Source organism: Nymphaea colorata, chromosome 7 (genome assembly GCF_008831285.2).
Source record: "Nymphaea colorata isolate Beijing-Zhang1983 chromosome 7, ASM883128v2, whole genome shotgun sequence".
Lineage (NCBI taxonomy): Eukaryota > Viridiplantae > Streptophyta > Magnoliopsida > Nymphaeales > Nymphaeaceae > Nymphaea > Nymphaea colorata.
This window is the reverse complement of record NC_045144.1, coordinates 11,647,878-11,668,875: the sequence shown is the minus strand read 5'-3', so window position 1 is coordinate 11,668,875 and position 20,998 is coordinate 11,647,878. Positions and strand designations below refer to the sequence as shown.

General features: G+C 39.7%; 1 protein-coding gene across 6 annotated transcripts in view; it reads left to right on the top strand.

The window, feature by feature from the left end:
* Positions 1-9,363, top strand: part of LOC116258027 (chloroplastic group IIB intron splicing facilitator CRS2-B, chloroplastic-like) — a 33,244-nt gene extending 23,881 nt beyond the window's left edge. For all 6 annotated transcript variants that reach the window (XM_031635086.2, XM_031635082.2, XM_031635083.2 and 3 more), the window contains exon 9: positions 8,900-9,363. In XM_031635086.2, the coding sequence (XP_031490946.1) occupies positions 8,900-8,907 (8 nt within the window). In that variant the 3' untranslated portion in view covers positions 8,908-9,363. The remainder of the gene's footprint in view (positions 1-8,899) is intronic.
* The last annotated feature ends 11,635 nt before the right edge of the window (positions 9,364-20,998 follow it).

The window sequence follows — 20,998 nt, the reverse complement described above, 5'->3', positions numbered from 1 at the left end:
TTACAAGTATTTAAGGCCCAACAAGGGCTACAAGCTGGATCGGGTTTGAACCCAGACCCGGTCCCAAGAACCATCTTTACATGCTTCAACACTCCCCCTTAAGTTGGGCATACATATCAAACATGCCCAAGTTGGATACATTTCTCTCAAAAGAAGTTGAAGATAGAGCTTTAGTCAAAACATCAGCGGTTTGGTTTTCAGACTTCATGTAAGGTAAGATTAACTCTTTAGCATCAATCCTTTCACGGATAAAGTGGCGATCAATCTCAACATGCTTTGTTCTGTCATGTAGTACATGGTTATTGGCTAGGTTGATTGCAGACTTGTTGTCACAGTACATCTTCATGGGTCCTCCAATCTCTATCCCGATATCAGCTAGCAATATTTTCAGCCATAGTAACTCTAACACTTCCATAGCAATAGCTCTATACTCAGCCTCTGTACTAGATCGAGAACACACATCTTGCCTCTTGTTTCTCCAGATAACAAAGTTTCCTCCCAAGTAGACACAGTACCCTGAGGTAGACCTTCTAGTATCAGCACAACCTGCCCAGTCCGCATCGGAATACACGTCGATCTCAACAGGCTATTGTTTCATATATAAGAGCCCATTGCCAGGATTCTTCTTCAAATAACACAATATTCTGTCCACAGCCTTCAAGTGTGCATCAGTCGGAGCATGCATGAATTGACTCAGTACATTCACAACAAAGGTGTATTTGGTCGAGTGAGGGTAAGATAAATCAACTTCCCAACAAGACGTTGATATCTTCCTTTGGCTTCTTCACAGAGCAACTCCCCATCTCTAAGGCTCAACTTGTGCCCAGCATCAAGTGGAGTAGAAGCTGGTCTACACCCCAGCTTATCGGTAACCTCCAATAGATCTAGTGTGCATTTCCGTTGATTTAACACAAGGTCGGTACTGGACCTAGCAATCTCAATACCAAAAAAATACCTCAGTTTACCAAGATCCTTGAGATCAAATTCGGCAGCCACTAACACTTTTAGCTTTGTGATCTCATCCTCATCATCACCTGTAACAATCATGTCATCCACATAAACAAGTAATAGAGTGACTTTCCCTTCTTTCCTCGTCACAAACAGAGTGTGGGCTCCATTCCCTTGATTGTAGCCATAATGTTGCATTACTCGCCTGATTCGTTCGAACCATGCTCTGGGTGATTGCTTGAGGCCATATAAAGCCCTTTTTAGTTTACAGCATTTTTCTGGTTCTTCATGTCCTGGGGGCATACGCATATACACATCCTCTTCGAGATCGCCATTAAGAAATGCATTCTTAACATCTAGTTGGTACATCCTCCACTCCTTCATCAGAACTAGGGAAATAACAACTCTAACTGTCTTCATTTTCGTAACTGGAGCAAAGGTCTCCATGTAATCAATCTTATATTTCTGACTAAACCCCTTGGCTACAAGACGAGCTTTGTAGCTTTCAACACTTCCATCTGGTTTGTATTTGATGGTGTAGACCCACTTGGATCCAACCAAGTGAGCTGCCTTAGGGATCTTTACAACTTCTCACGTCATGTTTCTTCTCAGGGCTTCCATTTCTTCTTGCATCGCATCAGCCCACTTGGAATCACCTTGAGCTTCAGCAACAGTCCTGAGAATCACAGCCAAAGAAAGAGAAGATACAAAACACTTGTAATCCTTGCTCAGTTTAGAATAAGATACGAAATTGCCAATCGGATGTTGAGTACATGACCTGACACCCTTTCGCAGGGATATGAGAAGCTCTTCACTTGCAACAACAGTCTGAATGTCTTCTTCAACTTGTTTCTCCGGAGCATGACTTGGATCATCCAGGGAGGGACTAACTGGATTGGGAGTAGAATTCTCACCACCTGTCACCTCATCTGTACAGACTCTTCACCTAGAGTAAACTTGCCCAAAAAGGTGACTACATTCCTCCTTAGTCCCAGTAGAACCCCTTTCATCAACTGCTTGACTCTCCTCCCGCCTATAGTCCAGGAAATCTGTGAGCTGAATATCTTGACTCGGAGAATACTCTTCCCTTATATAGACTTCTCTTCCTGAAGAGAATTCTCACCAAAATAGGAAACGTGTTCAAAGAAAGTGACATCTTTGGTAACATAGGCACGAGCAGTGGAAGAGTCCTGACACTTGTACCCTTTTTGAGTGGGAGAATAACCTAGAAATACGCCCTTAATAGACGTTGGATCAAGTTTTTTAATATGAGGACTATGATTGTGAATAAAGCAGACACAACCAAAAACTCTGGGTGGAAGAGAGAAAGATTCACGACTCCCTGGTAACATAGAATGAGGCGTCTTCCCATTCAATACATGACTAGACATACGGTTGATAAGATACGCACTGGTCAACACAACATCCCCCCAATACTTTATTTGGAACATGATGTTGAAAAAGAAGAGCCTGAGTCATATTCAATAACTGGCGATTCTTTCGTTCAACAACTCCATTTTGAGGAGTATAACTACATGAAGTCTCATGAACAATTTCCTTTTTTCGAAAGAATCTATCAACAGACTGACACGTATATTCACGAGCATTGTCAGACCGAAAGGTCTTAACAGATGCTCCATATTGAGTTTCCACATAAGTAATGAAAGTTTCTATGTCAATAGGAACTTCACTACGGTCTTTCAGCAAGTAAACAATGGTGTTCCGAGAATAATCATCTATAGAGGTGATAAAATACTGAAAACCATGACAAGAAGGAATTCCCGAAGGCCCCCACACATCAGAGTGAATCAAGGCAAACACCTCATTAGAACGATGGCCAGGTAACAGACATCACAAGACACCATAGTCATATCTAACCTGGAACATAAATCAGGAAACAACTGTCTAAGAATTCCAAAAGGAAGGTGTCCAAGGCGCTCATGCCAACGCATAACCAACTGAAGGGAGTCCTCTTTACTCTTCTTTGTCTTGTTGGCAGCCGTCATGAGAGCTCTAGCAGTAGGCATGGTTAAACGATATAGCCCCTCAGAAACCAAACCAATCCCAATCCTCTTCCCTATCCCCAAGTTCTGCAGAACACACCGATCAATAGAAAAAATAAATTCGCAATTCAACTCTTTCGTAATCTTGCTAACCGACAAGTAGTTCAAGGGAAGATGAGGAACATGTCGAGCATTGTGAACTAAGAACTTGTTCAAAAGCGAGAGACTCCCTTTTCCAGCCACAGAAATAGAGAAACCATCAGCAATAGACACACGTTCCTTTCCTGACGAAAGCTTATACCCATAAAAGACCTTAAGATCGCCTGTCATGTGGTGGGTACCACTATCAATAATCCACTCTCCCACATTAGAATCTGCCATCACAGAAGGTTCACCAATGTAGCAAGAAAAGAGGCAGTAGAACAGGCGTCACCACTAGTCCAGGCGATGCAGAGAACTCAGACACCAGCAGAAGACCTTGCTCCACAGTAGAGAGCAGCAGCAACGGCAACAAGCCTGGCGTCTGGCAGAGACGAAGGAACAACAATAGAAGATGCAGCAGAGTCAGACAACCCTCAAGCGATAGGGGATTTCGCGTTGAAGACTGGATAGTGTTATGAGACGTTGACAACTCAGGCGATGGACGGTGACTAGAAGCTGAGCAGTAGGTGGAAGCAATGGAGAGCAGCGCCTGAGCAGGAGGAGATGTTGGAGGTATAAACGACAGAGCTCCACGGGCTTCACGGGGCAGGAATTGAGCAGCAGAAGGAAGACGCGGCTGTCGACCAGAGCAGGGCACAACGAGGAACGGCAGTGGCCAGCAGAGAGCAGCGATTGACGACAGTCGACGCAGCAGCAGGGGCGACAGTGTTGGAGGCGATGGAGCTGGGCGACAACGGAGCTGGGCACCGGCGGACTCTGGGTGATGATACTGGGCTGTAGCCAAAAACCAGCAGCAAGAGCAGCTGAAATCAGCAGCAACAATGGAAGCGGCGGCGGCGGCAGTGGCAACGGCGGCGGTGGAAAAAGAGTAGCGAGCGATGGAAAGGTCAGGGCCAAAACTTCACGGCCGACAAAAAATTTCATAAACTAGACACGGCTCTGATACCATGTAGAAACAGTAAAAGCGAGGGAACGAGAAACGAACACAGATGTAACGTGGAAAACCCCTCAACTAGAGGGAAAAAACCGCGGGTGAGGAGGACTGGTGCCCACTAGCAACCAGACTCTCTCTCTCTTAGAAATTTCATTAGCTCCAGAAATTAGGGTTACAAGTCTTTAAGTAAGGTCCAACAAGGGCTACAAGCTGGATCGGGTCTGGACCCAGACTCGGTCCCAAGACCCATCTTTACATGCTTCAACACTAGCCAATGGCTAGTTCAGCTTCTATTTGCTCACCTTCATTGTCTACACTGAAGGAATGACTACCCTCGTGTTGTAAAAGTTTGTTCAGCTTTGTCAATAGATATTACTTATTTTTACCATTTTGTTGTTGCCTTGCTGCGCGTTTATGTGAAGCCTTTGTGCTTGTATTGTGAGATCTTTTATGAGAATTTAGGTCCTATGTTGTAGCTTACATGTTATTCTTTGGAGTGGATTTTTACAAGGTATTATGGTCACATTATCCGTCTGCATAATTGGGACCAATTGAAAATCAATGTGCTACCTTGTGAAGTCGACAAGTTTTATGAAACTTTTTAAGTTATCAACCTTCATTTTCCTTCCTCTAGGAGAAAAGTTTCTCTTTTTTCTCTTGGGTTCAAGTTGAATGTCTCCAACTAGTTAGTATGAGCTGGAAACTTGGAAGCCTACATGAAACGTAGGGGTCGTTGAGGATCTGTTAAAGGTACTATTCATGAACCTGAACCTAAATTCACCAGCAAAAAGTGGGGAACTTAAGATGCTTGAAAGAGATGAAAGAGAGAAAGCTTGAGAAGATTTCAGTAAAATGCGTGCTGGATGATAGAGGAAGATTCTCTTGTATTTTCTTACAGTTGAAATGTGAATCAATGTCAATGCATTGAAGTTTAATGAGGCAGGTGAAGCATGGGAGTATGTACACCTCAATAAATATGTCTACTATGTTCTATCTTCAAATTAGAGTAATAAGTCTTCAACATGGAGAGATGAGCATGAGACAATACTTCGTAGATTATCATCAATTTGGGATGAATTGGTTTTTCTGGATCAAAGTGGTATAGAGGCAATCAAGATGCATCAAAGACGGCTAAAAGAAGAGGTGCTTTGTTGGTTTCTAAATGTGCTTAGGCCTGACTAACTAGGGTGAACCTTTTGTCATCAGTCTCTCCTCTTTTTGATGAAATTCAAAGGCATTTGGTAAGAACGTTGTGTTTCTGCATGCATGTTCTGATAACACATGCTTCGAGAACAGGATGTAGTTGTTTTAGGAAACATTATGTAATCATTTCCAGCATTTGATTGTTGAATCTAGAAATAATATCGATAACCATATCATGCTTCTTAAAACAAAAACGTGGTATTTTTTGGATAATGTATTCTAAGAACATGTGTGACAAGAAAACAATGTTATTAATATCAAACACCCTCTTATTAAACTAACTGGGGAGTAGACCATAATGAGAATGAAGAAAGCAAATGATAATGTCTTGTCCATGACCAAGGGGGCCTAAGGAAAGGAGCTTTTTTCATGTGTAGACCAAGAAGCTTTTAGAATCCTCTTAATATAGTTCCAACTTCCAATAACAGCCCAAAGGTGAACTTAAAGTGGCAATCAAGGACAAAATCAAGTGCAAAGTCATAAAGTGCATTAAAGTGCAAGACAAAGATGAAATCATGAAAATGAACTGTAATTAACCACCAAGATGCTTAGAAAAAGCACATCTTACAAAAAGGGACATATCCTTCTATTTATGCACAAAAGAGAAGTTCATTTAGCCATTGGCTGAGCTCCAAGGACAGTCCAGCTCAGGTCAAAGAAGAAAGTTGACTTAACACAAAAAATTCAAAGAAACAGAAAAAATACATTTTAACCTATATACTTGAATTATTTACCTAAGTTATAACAACATATGTATGCATATACTAAAGTCTATGTCACATGGGTACGGGTACGGGTGCGGATGTGGGTACCGGTGCGGTACGGGTACAGACCATTTTCAAAAAACTTGGGTGCGGGGTACGGCCACACACACACACACACACATATACATATATGTCAAAAAACTTCAAACAGAATAACATATTCACACATATATATAAAACGAGGAAAGAAAAATGAAAAGGAAAAGATGAAACTGAAAACCAGCTGGATCAAAACACTAAAAGGAATCCAAGCTGTTGTCTGAACCACAAATTAAACATATTATTCATAAAAGGAAAGGACGAAAGAGAGAGAGAATAGTTACTTGCTGACTCATCAATATCAAAGAAAAACCAAAAACAAAAAATGAAGAATCAAGGAGAAAAATCGTCACGGTAACAAAGACAGATTACCTACGCAAAAAATGAAGAAAACAACAAACAAAAATGAAGCTCGATCACTCTACGAGAACGGAGCTCGATCAAAAATGAAGAAAACAACAAACAAAAGAGCAAAAAATGAAGTCAAAGTGAAGAACCGTCGCCTGCCATCGGCTGCTGCCGCTGTCGTCGCCTGCCGTTCGCCACTGCCGTCGCCTGCTGTTTGCAGCTGCCGTCGCGTGCTTGCCGTTCGCCTGCCGTCGTCGGTTCTTCACTTCGGTGAAGAGGGAAGACGAAAACCATCGTCGATGAAACATAAGGGTTTCGATAATTTAACGTGAAAATGTTTTTCTAACATTAAAATGTAAAACACGTTAAAATCTAAAACGGACAATTTTGGACTCGGTCAAAGTTGACCGAGTTCAAAAATGGTCAAAAATGACCCCGGGTACATTGACCGTACCCGGTGCGGTCAACGCAGCACCTGCGCCGCACGTGCACCGGTACCGGTGTCGTACCGGTACCGTGCGGGTACTCCTAAATAGGAGTAGCCATGTTACATAAGTCTAAATTATATACACATGTATATAGTTGTACATGTATACACCGGTAAACATATAAGTATTTATATACATTCTAATACTCTCCCTCATACTTACAATGCTACAACTGAAAGTTTCCAAGAAGTAAATTGGAACATGGGGAGCACAAGGAAGATCAATGACATTCTTTTGGAATTCTTTTCATAAAAAAAAAAGTAACAATATCTCAATATGTTTGATATGTTTATCAAAAGCATGAGCCCATGCCATGTAGTTTGCATTCTTATTCCATAGCATAGTTTTGTTCTGTCCAACAAAATTCCTGGACCCTTTATCAGTGGTTAGAGCTATATGATCATGGTCGTAATTGTCCGTTGCTTGGATCTCCCTTTGCATCAGACTTGGGCCCATGCGGTGTAGTTTGCATTCTTATTCCATAGCATAGTTTGGTTGTCTGTCCAACAAAATTCCCAGACCCTTTATCAGTTGTTTGATCTATATGATCATGGTCGTAATTGTCCGTTGCTTGGATCACCCTTTGCATCAAAATTGTCCAAGATTGAACTAACATTGAGGTAAATCTAATGCCTAAAAATGTATCCATTAGGAGCTAGCCAATGGCTGTTTCAGTCTCTCTTTGCTCACTCTGGTTGTACAGTTGAGGGGAAAATCCTCTTGTATTATATTGATTTTGGTGAGCTTTGTTAACAAACATGATTTACTTTACCAGTGTTTGGTGCCTCTATACATATTTGTGTGAAGCTTTTGTGCTTATTGTATTATGAGATCTTTTATGAAAGTGTAGACCTTGTGTTGTGACTACATATTACTTTTTGGAGTGGGCTTTCTACAGAGCAAAATTAGCTCCCATTTGCTAAGCCTTATGAGGACAAACTGATAGTTGCCGGGTCCTTAGAAGCAGGCAGCGGGTCGGGTCCTTTATCTGGAGGCCTAATCAATTCATAAATAATGTAGGGCGTGAGGAAATCAGGTTTTTACATAGTTAATGAAGTGAGTTTCCTCTGGGAGGGATTAGCCCTAACATGGGGACTAGGGTTTGTGCTGTGTGCAGGACTTTTTTCAGGGTTCTCCCCTTGTAAATACTGAAGCAGGATAGCCGTGGCTACCGCAAACACTATGAAAAAACTCAAATAACATAATGATAGGCTTGAGAGTTGATCCAGGCCTTCAACTTGACACCTTTGACATTCTCCTTTTACCACCTGCTCACCATTTGTGGTGGTTACAAAGAGGGTTGTCATTTTAAATCTACATTCAGGTTCAACATAGACAGGAACTGAAAAATCTAGTGTGATTAAGATAAGTATGATTGAAACTTAGTTTAGGCTACTATAATATCTTCTGGAACAAATGAGTGTCCAAAGATCAAAATAAAAAATAATACAAAACAAGAGTTTGCTAGGTATTTGAAGAAAAGTTTGTCAGTAGGAAAGGAATATATCCGAGAGTGTACCTATTATATATTTTCCTTTCTTTCATACACATTGATGTGGCAATCAAGAGATTGCAGTGATGGAGCAGCTGTAACTTCAATTTTGCTGCTTCTAGTTCATATTTTTGTCCATCTATAATTGGGGTCCGGCAGCTACTGGGATTTAAATGCCGATAAACTAATGGCACATCTCATGTAAGTTTGGTAGAATTGTCAATAAGATAAGATATTGTATCAGAAAATTGATGTAGTGAACTTTAGACAAATGGTTGTGTACACGGGATGGATTGATAGTGATCAGACATTGCCCATACTGCAGTCTGTTCTTTGTACTTTTTTTAAGAGTACCTTAGATTATGTACTTCTTAATTGGATGTAGAAGCTTTAGTTATAAATAACGTCTGATTTATAGATGTTCCAAGGAAGAACTTTTCGTATCAGCTCTATTGCCTAATTTTTTTGTTCCTTTTTCTGGAAGTCAGTTACATGGGCATGTTCATTGTCTTGAGTAGGTGGATGAAGCCATCAAACAAGGAGCAGCAGCTGTGAGAATCCTGATTTTGAGAGGTTTTGATGACAGTATTGATAGATTCAATCTTGTTCAGAAGTACAAATATCACAAAGTATGAAGGAGAAGAGGTTGCCTTCTTGTTGAGGAAGGGTTATTTGTAAATTATGCAGAGTCACCCTTTCGAGTTGCTTATGCAATATCAAGGTCCTGTGCTTCTATGGGGCGGAGGAGAGTGCATTCTCCGCTTGCCGCTTGTTTCTTGGGTCCACACTTCTTTTTGTGTTGCATGCATAGTTGGCAAACTCACCGGGCTGGCTTGGGAATCGCCCGAGTCAGCTCGGATTGCCAACAAATCCAGCCACAAGTCAAGGTTTGACCCGATTTGCCCCTCTCGCTAACTCAGTCAACCAGACCCTTTTTTAGTGGGGCACGGTTGTTCAACTTGAGTGCCAATTGTTTTTCGCATGTTTATGCTTGTTCATCATCATGTTCATGGCCCTTTGACGAATTTTAGTGGTAGTCGGTAGCGGCAGTGATGAATCGAAGATGGGAAGGGATGTCAATAAATACAATGTAAATCCGATATCCAACCAAAGAAAGTAGTATATATATAAAAAAAAAAAAATTGACATCCAATTGGAAATTCAGATATAAGAATGACATCCTGATTCAGATTTGAGTAAATATTGACCAGATTCGGATGAGATATAGTTTTAAATAAATATCTTATATTTAATGTTTTTAATATGGTTTAGATTCGATTTAGAAGTCGGATTCAGATGTTAATCTAAAAATCAGATTCAAGTTATGAATTCGGGTTTCGGATTCGGATGTAGTAAAAAATTTTCTTCATTCAAATTCAAATATAATTTTGACTCCTAATATATAGATATGGGAAAAAATGAACATGATAAAATATATGTTCGATCCAAAAGATCAACATCCCTAAAGATGGAGAAACATGAGAAATCCATGCACTCGTCAATGACACGCTATCAGACTTCACACTATTCTTGCTCTAATCAGGTCATCAATCAAACAAATAAATAAGATTGTTCACTGGTGCTAGAAAAATGAACTGGTAGCCTACCAAAAAATTGTTACAGCATAGTCTGTTTATAAGTGGTTTTTCAATTTTTTGCTGCAAAGCTCAGGATCTGTTTCACCCATGAAATTTTTTGTACTTTTAATGAAATTCGGAAGAACTCCGGGAAACCTGCTTAGTGTGTTCCTGTAAAAAAGAAAAGGCAGATAACAAACAGTCATGTACATACATGTCACAAGCAACAGGTCGAATGCAGGACTGCTTTACAACGGAAGACCACTCATTCATGACAGGTGAACGAATTTATCAATACATATTTGTTCTCCAGAAGGCGGGCAAGGGGAGAGGAGCCTTCACTCTTTTACTTGTTGAAGCAGCAAGATGATCCTCTGGTTACTGTTAAACCTCTGCTTCTGGTGCGAGACATTGCGGAAACCATCTGCTCGTAGAAGGTTTCCGCAAGATAGTGAGCAAGATACGTGCATTATCCCGATCCGAGCTGCTGCATCGCTCCTCGCCGCCTCCGCCCTTAGTTGCTGATTTATCTCATCGTCCTTCCTAAACCTGGCCGTATATAAACGGAGACCTGGGGCTGGAGAGTCGGCAGCTGCAACCACGGCATTTACATAGACCTTACTTATTGGGAAGAAAGGTGAACGGAGGCCTGGCGGGAGATATGTGTCTCTACACGCGGTCCTGCAGGCAGGGCAGCAACCTGTACAACACTATGTTCTGCGAATTTGACCTCAAGGTTGATGCTTTCAAAGCGGAAACCTTGACTAAGACATGGATTTTCTCAAGATGCAGGGGCCCGCTGCCTCCTGCGTATCATAAAGCAAGCACATTCATGAATAAAAGAAACATATAATATTTACATAAAAAAGTTAGAGGAGACGTCTAATATACAGTATCCTAGATATTACCCTATGGTTAATTACAAATTAAAAAACTTATAAATGTTAAATAGATTCACTATTACAAATATTCTTGTGGTGCAATAGACTTTATAAAGAGTGAGTTGCATGCACCAGTATGGCACACGCAACATATATCCACCCCAAAACTGCAACTGCCTCCGAACTGAGTCGATATTAAGATCACCAAACTTCCAATAGAATCTGGCAGCTGTTTAAATGATGTACATTCGCTCAAGGGTAGCCGATGTAGGCGCTTGAGTCATCCAACATAATCTGGTATTTTTTTTAATGAAGCACAGTCATCGAGCTTGAGCTTCTTTAGAGACTCTAAACTCCAACGGAATTTGGGAGACGTTGAAGTTTTTTACATCCAAAGATGCTCAATAGGACAAGATTTTTCAGTTGTCCAATGGATTCACCAATTTCAACTATAAGCATTCACATTGATCAAGAATCGACTCCTCCAAATTAGGGGTCAACCCAAAATCATGTGTCTTGATAAGAAACTTACAATGAATTAGATCGAAAACTTTCATGTGGTAAAAAACCTGCAAGAATGAAAAAAAAAAAGAAATTGTCTAACTATGTCACATGGGTGCTTCTAAATGACTGCTGCACCCTTGTTGCACCCGTCTCGATGCAAGTGTCAGTGCTGGTACTTTTCTAACACAGCACATCCAGTTAAACCAGATGAAACATGACCATTTTAAATGTGCACATAACTAAACTATCTCTAATACACAAAGTTTATATATAAATATAGATAAATAAAGTTACTAAACAGATAAATAACTATATAACAAGTGATTTATATACACATACACACATATACATCAACAGTGCACCTGTACTTTTTGTTTTTAAAAAATTGCAGCATCAGCAAACGCATCAAGCACCCATGTGACATACATTTGAAAAAATTTGTTTTTTTAATAGCAGCTACATGTGACTAACCTTTGCACTTGCTTTTTCTGGCCGTGCCCCAATTCACTTGCTCGTATAATGAAAAATTGATATCAACAATCAGCAAATAGATAATAACAGGTTCGTGAATAGCCCAGCCAAAAAGTAGCACTTGTTCGCTGCAATGGACATCCATCTGCCTCTTCATGTTGCCTATACGTTCAGTGAGCTCCCTTGAATATTTAATTACCATAAGTTTGTCAAATTCATGTGGATCGTGCAAGTATATGGAGAAGTCAGGTTCAGATTCATTTCTAGATATACCGATAATTTATTGGACGCTGCTACCCTCATAATTATGGTTTTGCCCCTTAGGGCCTCGTTTATCATATCGTCCACGCCAAAGTCGCTTGTATGGCAGAAACGATTTGCATTATCCTCATAACTGGAACAATCAGATTGAGCTACATGTCTACCCAAGGCAAGCCGGCCACCTGCCATATCTTCATGACAAACACATAATTTCATGGTTCCATTCTCGCATCGATCACCGTAACCACAGCGTTGTAATTGCTCTAGAAGTAAAGGATTTGTAGTAGTCCCAATAGGAAGCATGAAAGAAAATTCTTGCCTCCAATCCACTACTGTTTCACTTTCGAAAATACTGAGTTCATCCCATCGTCTAAGTGCCACATCCTGAATTGCGAACAGAAACAGAAAATGAAAAATCCCATCAAAGAAACGCTGTAGATTCTCAGAAAGCTGTCAGAGAAAGAGAGAGAACTGTTGGGTCGGGTCTAGCCTCAAGAGAGGACCCAACCCGATCCAACCCGTCACTTAAGTGACGGGTGGAGGAAAAGGGAGGGCACCCGATGGTCCCCCAATCTCTCACGTCCCTCTCTCTCTATCGTTTTTCTTTTGGGGGAAAAAGAAAAGGGCTTCCTTTGTGGCTCATACCAAGGTGAAGGAGAAGAGAAAGGCAAAGAAGAGAAGGAGAGAAGGAAGGCAAGAAGGAAAGAGGAAGAAGAGCACAGTTGTGGGTTTGGGCAGCCGTGTGGGTTTAAGTGTAGAGAGAGAAAGTGAAGAAAATAAGGGAAAGAAAAGAAGAACATACGGTGATTTCTTGTCTTGTTGTTTTCTTGTGCATTCATTCTTGAGAATGATTTTTGCTATTTTCTGCAAGAAAAACAACGTAGTTGTATTGTCTCTTTGAAGTATAAATATATATTTCTCTTGCCCATGGTTTTTTACCCCATTATTGGGGGTTTTTCTACGTAAATGGGTGTCTCTTGTTTTCTGCATTATTTAGCATACATCTTGGCGTATATTGCTGCAATATTGGTGTTGGAAACTTGATCTTATGCTCGCAGCCCTGTGATTCTGATTTTTAGCAGTTTTATGTTTGTTTGGCTTCTTTTATTGTTGTTGAAGCATTCTTTTTGGAGAATACGACTATAACAAAGTGGTATCAGAGACAGGTTCGCGCCAGGTTGGTTGTGTGCATTCTTATTGAAGGATGAAGTCACCCTCACTAGGATGGTCTCTCTAAATGGGAACAATTGGACCATATGAAAAGCCAAAATGAAAGATTTGCTATATTGTAAAGACCTATATGCACCCATTGAGAACCAGAAGCCAGCGAATATGACAGATGAAAAATGAAAGTTATTGGACAAGAAAACGATTGGCACCATCAGACAATGGTTAGATGACTGTGTTTTTCATTTGGTATCCACAGAGACGAGCAGGAAGCGGAAGTTGCATGATCTTTACGAGAGAAAAACAGCTGGGAACAAAGCTTTCTTGATTAGGCAATTGGTAAGTCTGAAACTTAGAGAGGGAAAATCAGTGTCAGAGCATCTGAATGAAGTGCAGAGCATAATCAATCAGTTGTCAGCCATAAAAATGAAATTAGATGATGAGTTACAGACACTCTTATTGCTCAGTTCTCTTTCCGACAGTTGGGAGACTTTAGTTGTTTCTTTGACCAACTCAACTCCAGATGGTATGCTCACGATGAAACATGTAACGAGCAGCATTCTAAATGAAGAGAGAATGAGAAAGTCTCTTGGTACTGGTAGCTCACAAGTGCTAGTGATGGGAGACAGGGGCAGACAGAAGAACCGTAACAAATGACATGACAGGTCAAACTCTAGGTCCAAATCAAGACCCAAGATGACAGGTTAATGTTTTCACTGTGGTATTCTACGGCACAAGAAGATTGATTACAGGAAATGGAAAAAAGAAAAAAAAATAGAAAAAAAAAGAGTTAAGAAAATGTGAAGCCAAAAGAGTACACTGCAGTCGCTTCAGATGATGAGCTAGTATTATTTTTATCTGAAGAAAATGATTATCTTACAGTTTAGAATGGTGATTCTAAATGGATTTTAGAGACTGGAGCATCATATCATGCCACACCATGTAGAGAGTTGTTCTTATCCTACAGAGCACATGATCTTGGAGTAGTTCACGTGGGCAAGAACGACACTTTGAAGATTATTGGGATATGAGATGTTTGTATTGAGACGAGCACAGGATGCAAGTTGACTTTGAGAGATGTAAGACATGTTCCAGATCCTAGAATGAATCTGATTTTTGCAGGAAAACTAAATGAAGATGGATATTGTACTTCGTTTAGTCAGACTGGTTGGAAACTGAGAAAGGAGGCACTAGTGTTAGCCAGAGGTGATAGATTTGGCTCTTTGTATGGGATGAAGTCTCGAATCAGTAGTGTAGATGTCAATGCAGTTACTAGTGATACTTCGTCAGATTTGTGGCATAAGAGGTTAGGTCATATGAGTCAAAGAGTAATCGATTTGCTCACCAAGAAGAATTTATTACCAAAGGCAGATGGTGCACAGATATCTCCATGCGATCATTGTTTGGTTGGTAAGTTGCATCGAATTTCCTTTCAGAAAAAATGCTCTTCAAAAACTAAAGATGTTTTAGATTTAGTTTATTCAGATGTATGTGGACCTATAAATGTGACATTTGAAGGTGGAACATCCTATTTTGTCACATTTATTGATGATGCATCTAGGAAGGTGTGGGTGTTTACAATGAAAAACAAAAGTGAAGTAAGTAATATTTTCATGACTTTTCATGCAGCGGTTGAGCATGAGACTGGTAAGAAGATAAAGAGACTGCGTATAGATAATAGTGATAAGTACATAGCATCTTCTTTACGAGAGTATTGTCTAAAACATGGTATTAGACATGAAAAGATAGTTTTATATACTCTACAACATAATGGAGTTGCAGAAAGGATGAATAAAACTATAATTGAGAGAGTTAGAAGTTTGCTATCTAGCTCTAAGTTGCCTAAGTATTTTTGAGCAGAGGCAATGCGTACTGCAGTTTATGTAATAAACAGGTCTCTTTCAGTGCCTCTAGATGGAGATATTCTACAGAGAGTTTGGTTAGATGAAGATGTTAAGTATGATCACCTCAGAGTTTTTGGTTGCAAAGCTTTTATGCATGTACCAAAAGAACATAGAACCAAACTAGATAATAAAGCTATTCCTCTAATATTTTTTGGTTATGCAGATGATGAATTTGGTTACAGGTTATGGGATCCAAAGGATGACAAAATCTACAGGAGTCGTGATGTTGTCTTCAGAGATGATCAGACGATTGAAGATGTAATGGGTGACAAACAATCAGGTGAGAATGCTAGTGGTGTTCATGAGTCAACCTATGCACAACCTGAAGAACTTTCATTTGACAATGGTGAGACTGATGAAGATGTAGAGGAAGAAGAAAGAGAGGCAGATGAGCAGTATACAGATAGCAGCCCTATGGAGATAGCAGCCCTATGGAGATTCAAAGTGATCATGAGTATGAGTTGGAGGGGGAGCTTCATTCTCATTCAGAACCAATTGAGGAGCAATTGGGAAGAGATAAAAGAACATGTATATCATCTACTGATGAATATATTATGTTTACAGATAGTGAAGAGCTAGAATTCTATGCAGAGGTGCTAGATGATATGCATAATGATGAATGGATTTAAGCTATGCAGAAAAAGATGAATTCTTTGTATATGAATCACACTTTTGATTTGGTAGAGCTACCAAAATATAAGAAAGTGTTACAGAACAAGTGGGTCTACAAGCCTAAAAATGAAGGTCAAGGCAAGTTGAGATACAAAGCTCGGTAGCGGTGAAAGGTTTCAAACAGCAAAGAGGTATTGGTTTTGATGAAATTTTTCTCCTATGGTTAAAATGTCATGTATTAGGGTAATACTTGGTTTGGTGGCACGTCTAGACTTGGAGTTGGAGCAGTTAGATGTAAAAACTGTTTTTCTTCATGGAGATTTAAAGGAAGAAACCTACATGACACAACCAAAAGGTTTTGTGGTTGCCAGGAAGAAACACATAGTTTGTAAGTTAAAAAAGAGCTTGTATGAACTTAAACAAGCACCTAGACAGTGGTACAAGAAATTTGATGCATTTATGATAAATCAAAAGTATCGCAGGTCAGCCGTAGATCATTGTGTCTATATCAAAGGGTTCTCATAAGGTAACTTCATTATCTTGTTGTTATATGTAGATGACATGCTTATTGTTGGACATGACTGTCAATTGATTAGTCAATTGAAGAAGGATATGGGTAAGTTCTTTTATATGAAAGACTTGAGGCCAGCACAACAATTGTTAGGCATGAGGGTTGTTCGTGATAGGAAGGCCAATAAGTTATGGTTATCACAAGATAAATACATTGAGAAGGTGCTTAACAAGTTCAGCATGAAAGATGCCAAAACAGTAAGTGCACCTTTAGCAGCACATTTTAAATTGAGAAATGAGCAATGTCCATACTCAGCAGATGAGAAAGAAAGAATGGAGAAGGTACCATATGCCTCCGTAGTAAGGAGTCTTATCTATGCTATGGTTTGCACATGCCCAGACTTGGCTTATGCAGTTTGTGTAGTTAGCAGGTTCTTGTCAAATCCAGGTAAGGAGCATTGAGTACCAGTGAAGTGGATCTTAAGGTATCTGAAAAGTACTTCCAATTACTATTTATGTTTTGCTGAATCTAACCCAGAGATACAAGGATTTGTTGATGTAGACATGGCAGGTGATTTGTGTTGAAAGAAAGAACTCGACGCTTGGAGGAAAGGATCAAACGTTTGTATGGCAAGAAACCATTAACAACAGGGATGATTTGCAAGCTGTCAATTCCTTAACGGATGAAAGGACCAAGGTAAGAAAGACACTTGAAAGGCAAGAAGCTATTAATAGCAAGGAGGAATTGCAAACTGCAAAAGCTTCAACTAGTGAAAGAACTAAGGAAAGAAATTATTATGGAAATCACCAAGATGAAGAAAAACAAGAAAGATGTGAAAGTGGTACCCGAAATTCTTGTAATGGTCGTGATGAATTGTTAAATATGACCACCCATCCTTATTGTAAAGTGAGAAAAAAAAGAGAGAAATTTCTAATGAAAGCTGAGTGAAGCAATCTTCACCGAGGACGTAGGCACATTGCCGAAGCTCGTAAAACAGAGTGTCATTCTGTTTGAGCAAAGATCCTTTTCTTTTATGGTATCAGAGCACCAGGCTCCTCTCTCAAAATCCAACAGCTCTTCAGTGAGATTCTGTTCAGTGCTAAACTATGGTCTTTCAATGAACATCTTCAACGTCTCAGCCACCAGAAACTGGTATGCATCCCTCTCAATCGCTTTTCCAATCGCTCAATAGTCTCCAACATTTTCTGTCGATCAAGTTAACAGGAGAAAATTATCTCCTATGGGAGTCACGGTTTACTCCCATCTTAATCACTTATGATTTAATGGGCATGGTTGACGGTAGCACACCTGCCCTTGAGAAACACAAAAATGGGTCAACTGAGATTAACCCTGAATACCGAGAGTGGCTACGGCGTGATCAGTTACTGGTCAGTTGGCTAATATCTTCTCTGACAGAGAATATTCACAGTCAGATTGTTGGTTTAAAGTCTTCACATGAAATGTGGAAAGTGTTAAGGGAATCTTATGCTGCTCATTCCCGATCTCGGGTTATGCAACTAAGATCACAATTTCAAGATCTTAGAAAAGGGGAAAAGTCTGTGGATGAATACTTTCAAAGTGCCAAAAACTTGGCTTATCAGTTGGCCGTTGCATCCAAACCAATCTCTGATGAAGATATGATTATGCAAATTCTTAAAGGTCTCCTATCTGAGTATATGGCGTTTAGAACATCTATAGAGACACGTTCAAACCTTGTCTCATTGAATGAATTACATAGCTTACTTTTGATTCAAGAAGCTCGATTTAAAGAAAATGATGATATTATCGATATCAATGCAAATGTCGTTATGAAAAACAGTAGTGACAAAGGTCAGGGACCGAATGTTCATTACAATGAGCAGACCTATAATAGAAGAAAATACAAAAAAATTGGAGAAAGGGACAGAATCACTCTGAAAATAAACCTGTGTGTCAAATCTGTGAAAAGATTGGACACACCGCCAAGAGATGTTATCGCTACACAAATCTGCTCTCAAAGGATCAAAGGGGAATGAGACCCCAAGCCTATGCTGCTGCACCTTCAAGCAACTCTACTGCATCAGATGATGATACCTGGTATCTAGACTCAGGAGCAAGTCATCATATTACAAATGACATTAACAATCTCTCTCTTTATTCACAATATCATGGGAAGGATGAAGTAAAGATAGGCGACGGATCAGGTTTGTCTATTCAACTCATTGGCTCCTCGTGTGTTTCCAATAATCTTTATTTGAAGGATATATTACATGTGCCTGGAATTACGAAGAACTTATTGTCAGTGCATAAATTTGTTAAAGACAATAATATTATATTTGAATTCACACCATCTGCTTGTTACATTAAGGAACAGGGCACAGAGGAGATCATCCAGCATGGGCAAAGTAAAAAAGGACTATACCAAATCAGTTTGCAACAATAGGATAAGCAAGCCAATAATGTTGAGAGGAAGGTGACTCACACCTGGCATCAACGCCTAGGACATCCTGCGTTTAAAATTGTTGAGTCAGTTTTAAATTCTATGAATATTCCTTATGACTCTTATTTTGATCATTTTGTGAGTGAAGCATGCCAGAATGGCAAGTCACATAGACTTCCGTTCAAAAATAAAAACCACCGAACCCTTAGAAGTTATCATTTCAGATGTTTGGGGACCAGCCTCAGTACTCTAGTGGTTTTAAATATTATCTTATTTTCATTGATGGGTACTCCAAATATATTTGGTTATATTGCATGAAGCAGAAATCAGATGTGTTAAAAATTTTTACTACTTTCAAGGCGCATGTTGAAAATGTTGTTGAACGAAAAATAAAATTTTTCCACTCGGATTGGGGTGGAGAATTTCAAGCCCTTGCAGGATTTTTGGAAAAACATGGAATTGGCCAAAGAATTTCATGCCCACACACTCCACAACAAAATGGTATGTCTGAACACCGCCATCGCCACATAGTAGAAACTAGCTTGAGCATGATGGCTCATGCTGGAATGCCAAAAAAATACTGGGCGCAAGTTTTTCACTCAGTTGTTTTTCTCATTAACCGACTCCCATCCAAAGTTTCAAGATACAAGTCGCCTATGGAAGTTTTGTTTAAGCAAAAGCCAGATTACAATTTTCTCAAGGTTTATGGCAGCGCGTTGCCTCGATTCATATAGACAAAACAAATTAGATTACAAAAGTGAGTTATGCACGTTTATTGGATATGCTCCCAACCACCATGGGTATTTGTGCTTAAGAATGAGAGATTGAAAAATACTCATTTCTAGACATGTGAAGTTTGATGAAAACAGGTTCCCATTTCCCATTTCTTGAACTTCAAGGGGAGACACCATCCAGAGAAAATGGTGACAAAAGTCACCCTAACATGCAGATCCTTGACGTGCCATCATTTATCATGCCAAGAGAAAGGAGCTCATATGGAGAAATGCAAAACATCAATGTGGACAACTCTGAAAATATTACCCATACTTCACCAACACCAGGTGATATAGAAAATGAAGCTGAAATTAATGAACCGGCTCAACCTGAGCAGGAAACTCAATCTCTAGAGGGTTCATCTTCACGCGTCAGGTCACACACATCATATGATGACCAGATCTCAGACAGGCAGTCTAAAACCGAAAGTATATTCATCAAGTAAGCATCCACCACCTCTTGCTTTACTCTCGATAGTGCAAACTGAAGTAGAGCCAAGTGATGTAAAGTAGCCGTTCAAGATGACAGATGGAGAGCAGCTATGCAAACAGTAATGCCCTCAAGAAAAACGAAACTTGGCCTTTGGTTCCAGCAAGTCAAGCTAAACACATTATAGGATGCAAGTGGATTTTCAAAATAAAAAGAAATGCAGATGGGTCTATTGAAAGATATAAGGCACGCCTTGTAGCTAAAGGATACTCTCAAAAGGAAGGTCTAGACTATTTTGAAACCTTTAGTCCTGTGGTAAAACCTACAACCATTAGGACAGTATTAGCTATTGCTGTTAGCAGGAAGTGGCACATATGACAACTTGATGTACAAAATGCCTTCCTTCACGGTGATCTGGAAGAAGATGTCTATATGTATCAACCTCCAGAATTTGAAGATCCTAACAAACCAGACCATGTTTGCAAATTGCACAAATCTTTATATGAACTTAAACGAGCCCCTAGGGCATGGTACTCCAGATTAAGTTCACACTTGCAAAAGCTTGGGTTCAGAATCACCAAGACTGATAACTCTCTTTTTATACTCATTAACGGTCCAGTTGAACTCTTTGTACTAGTTTATGTAGATGATATCATTGTGACAGAAAACAACAAAGAAGAAGTATCAAAGTTCATATCTCATCTCGGGCAGGAATTTGCAGTAAAGGATTTGGGTAAGTTGCATTACTTTCTCGGGATAGAGGCCATAGAAACACCTAATGGCCTCACTCTTACATAACAAAAATATATCTTGGATCTCCTACTTAGAGTAAAAATGGAAGGAGTTTGACCTGTCTCTACACCAATGGCCACAACAACCATAGAAAATTATAGAGAAAAATTTTATGATGATAATCTCTATCATAGTACAGTTGGAGCATTACAATATATAACTTTGACACGTCCTGACATCAACTTTGCTGTTAATCGGGTGTGTCAGTTTATGCATTCTCCAACGGAAAACCATTGGGCTGCCGTAAAAAGGGTTTTAAGATACTTGAAAGCCACTATCCATGAGGGACTATGTATAGACACTTCACCACAACTA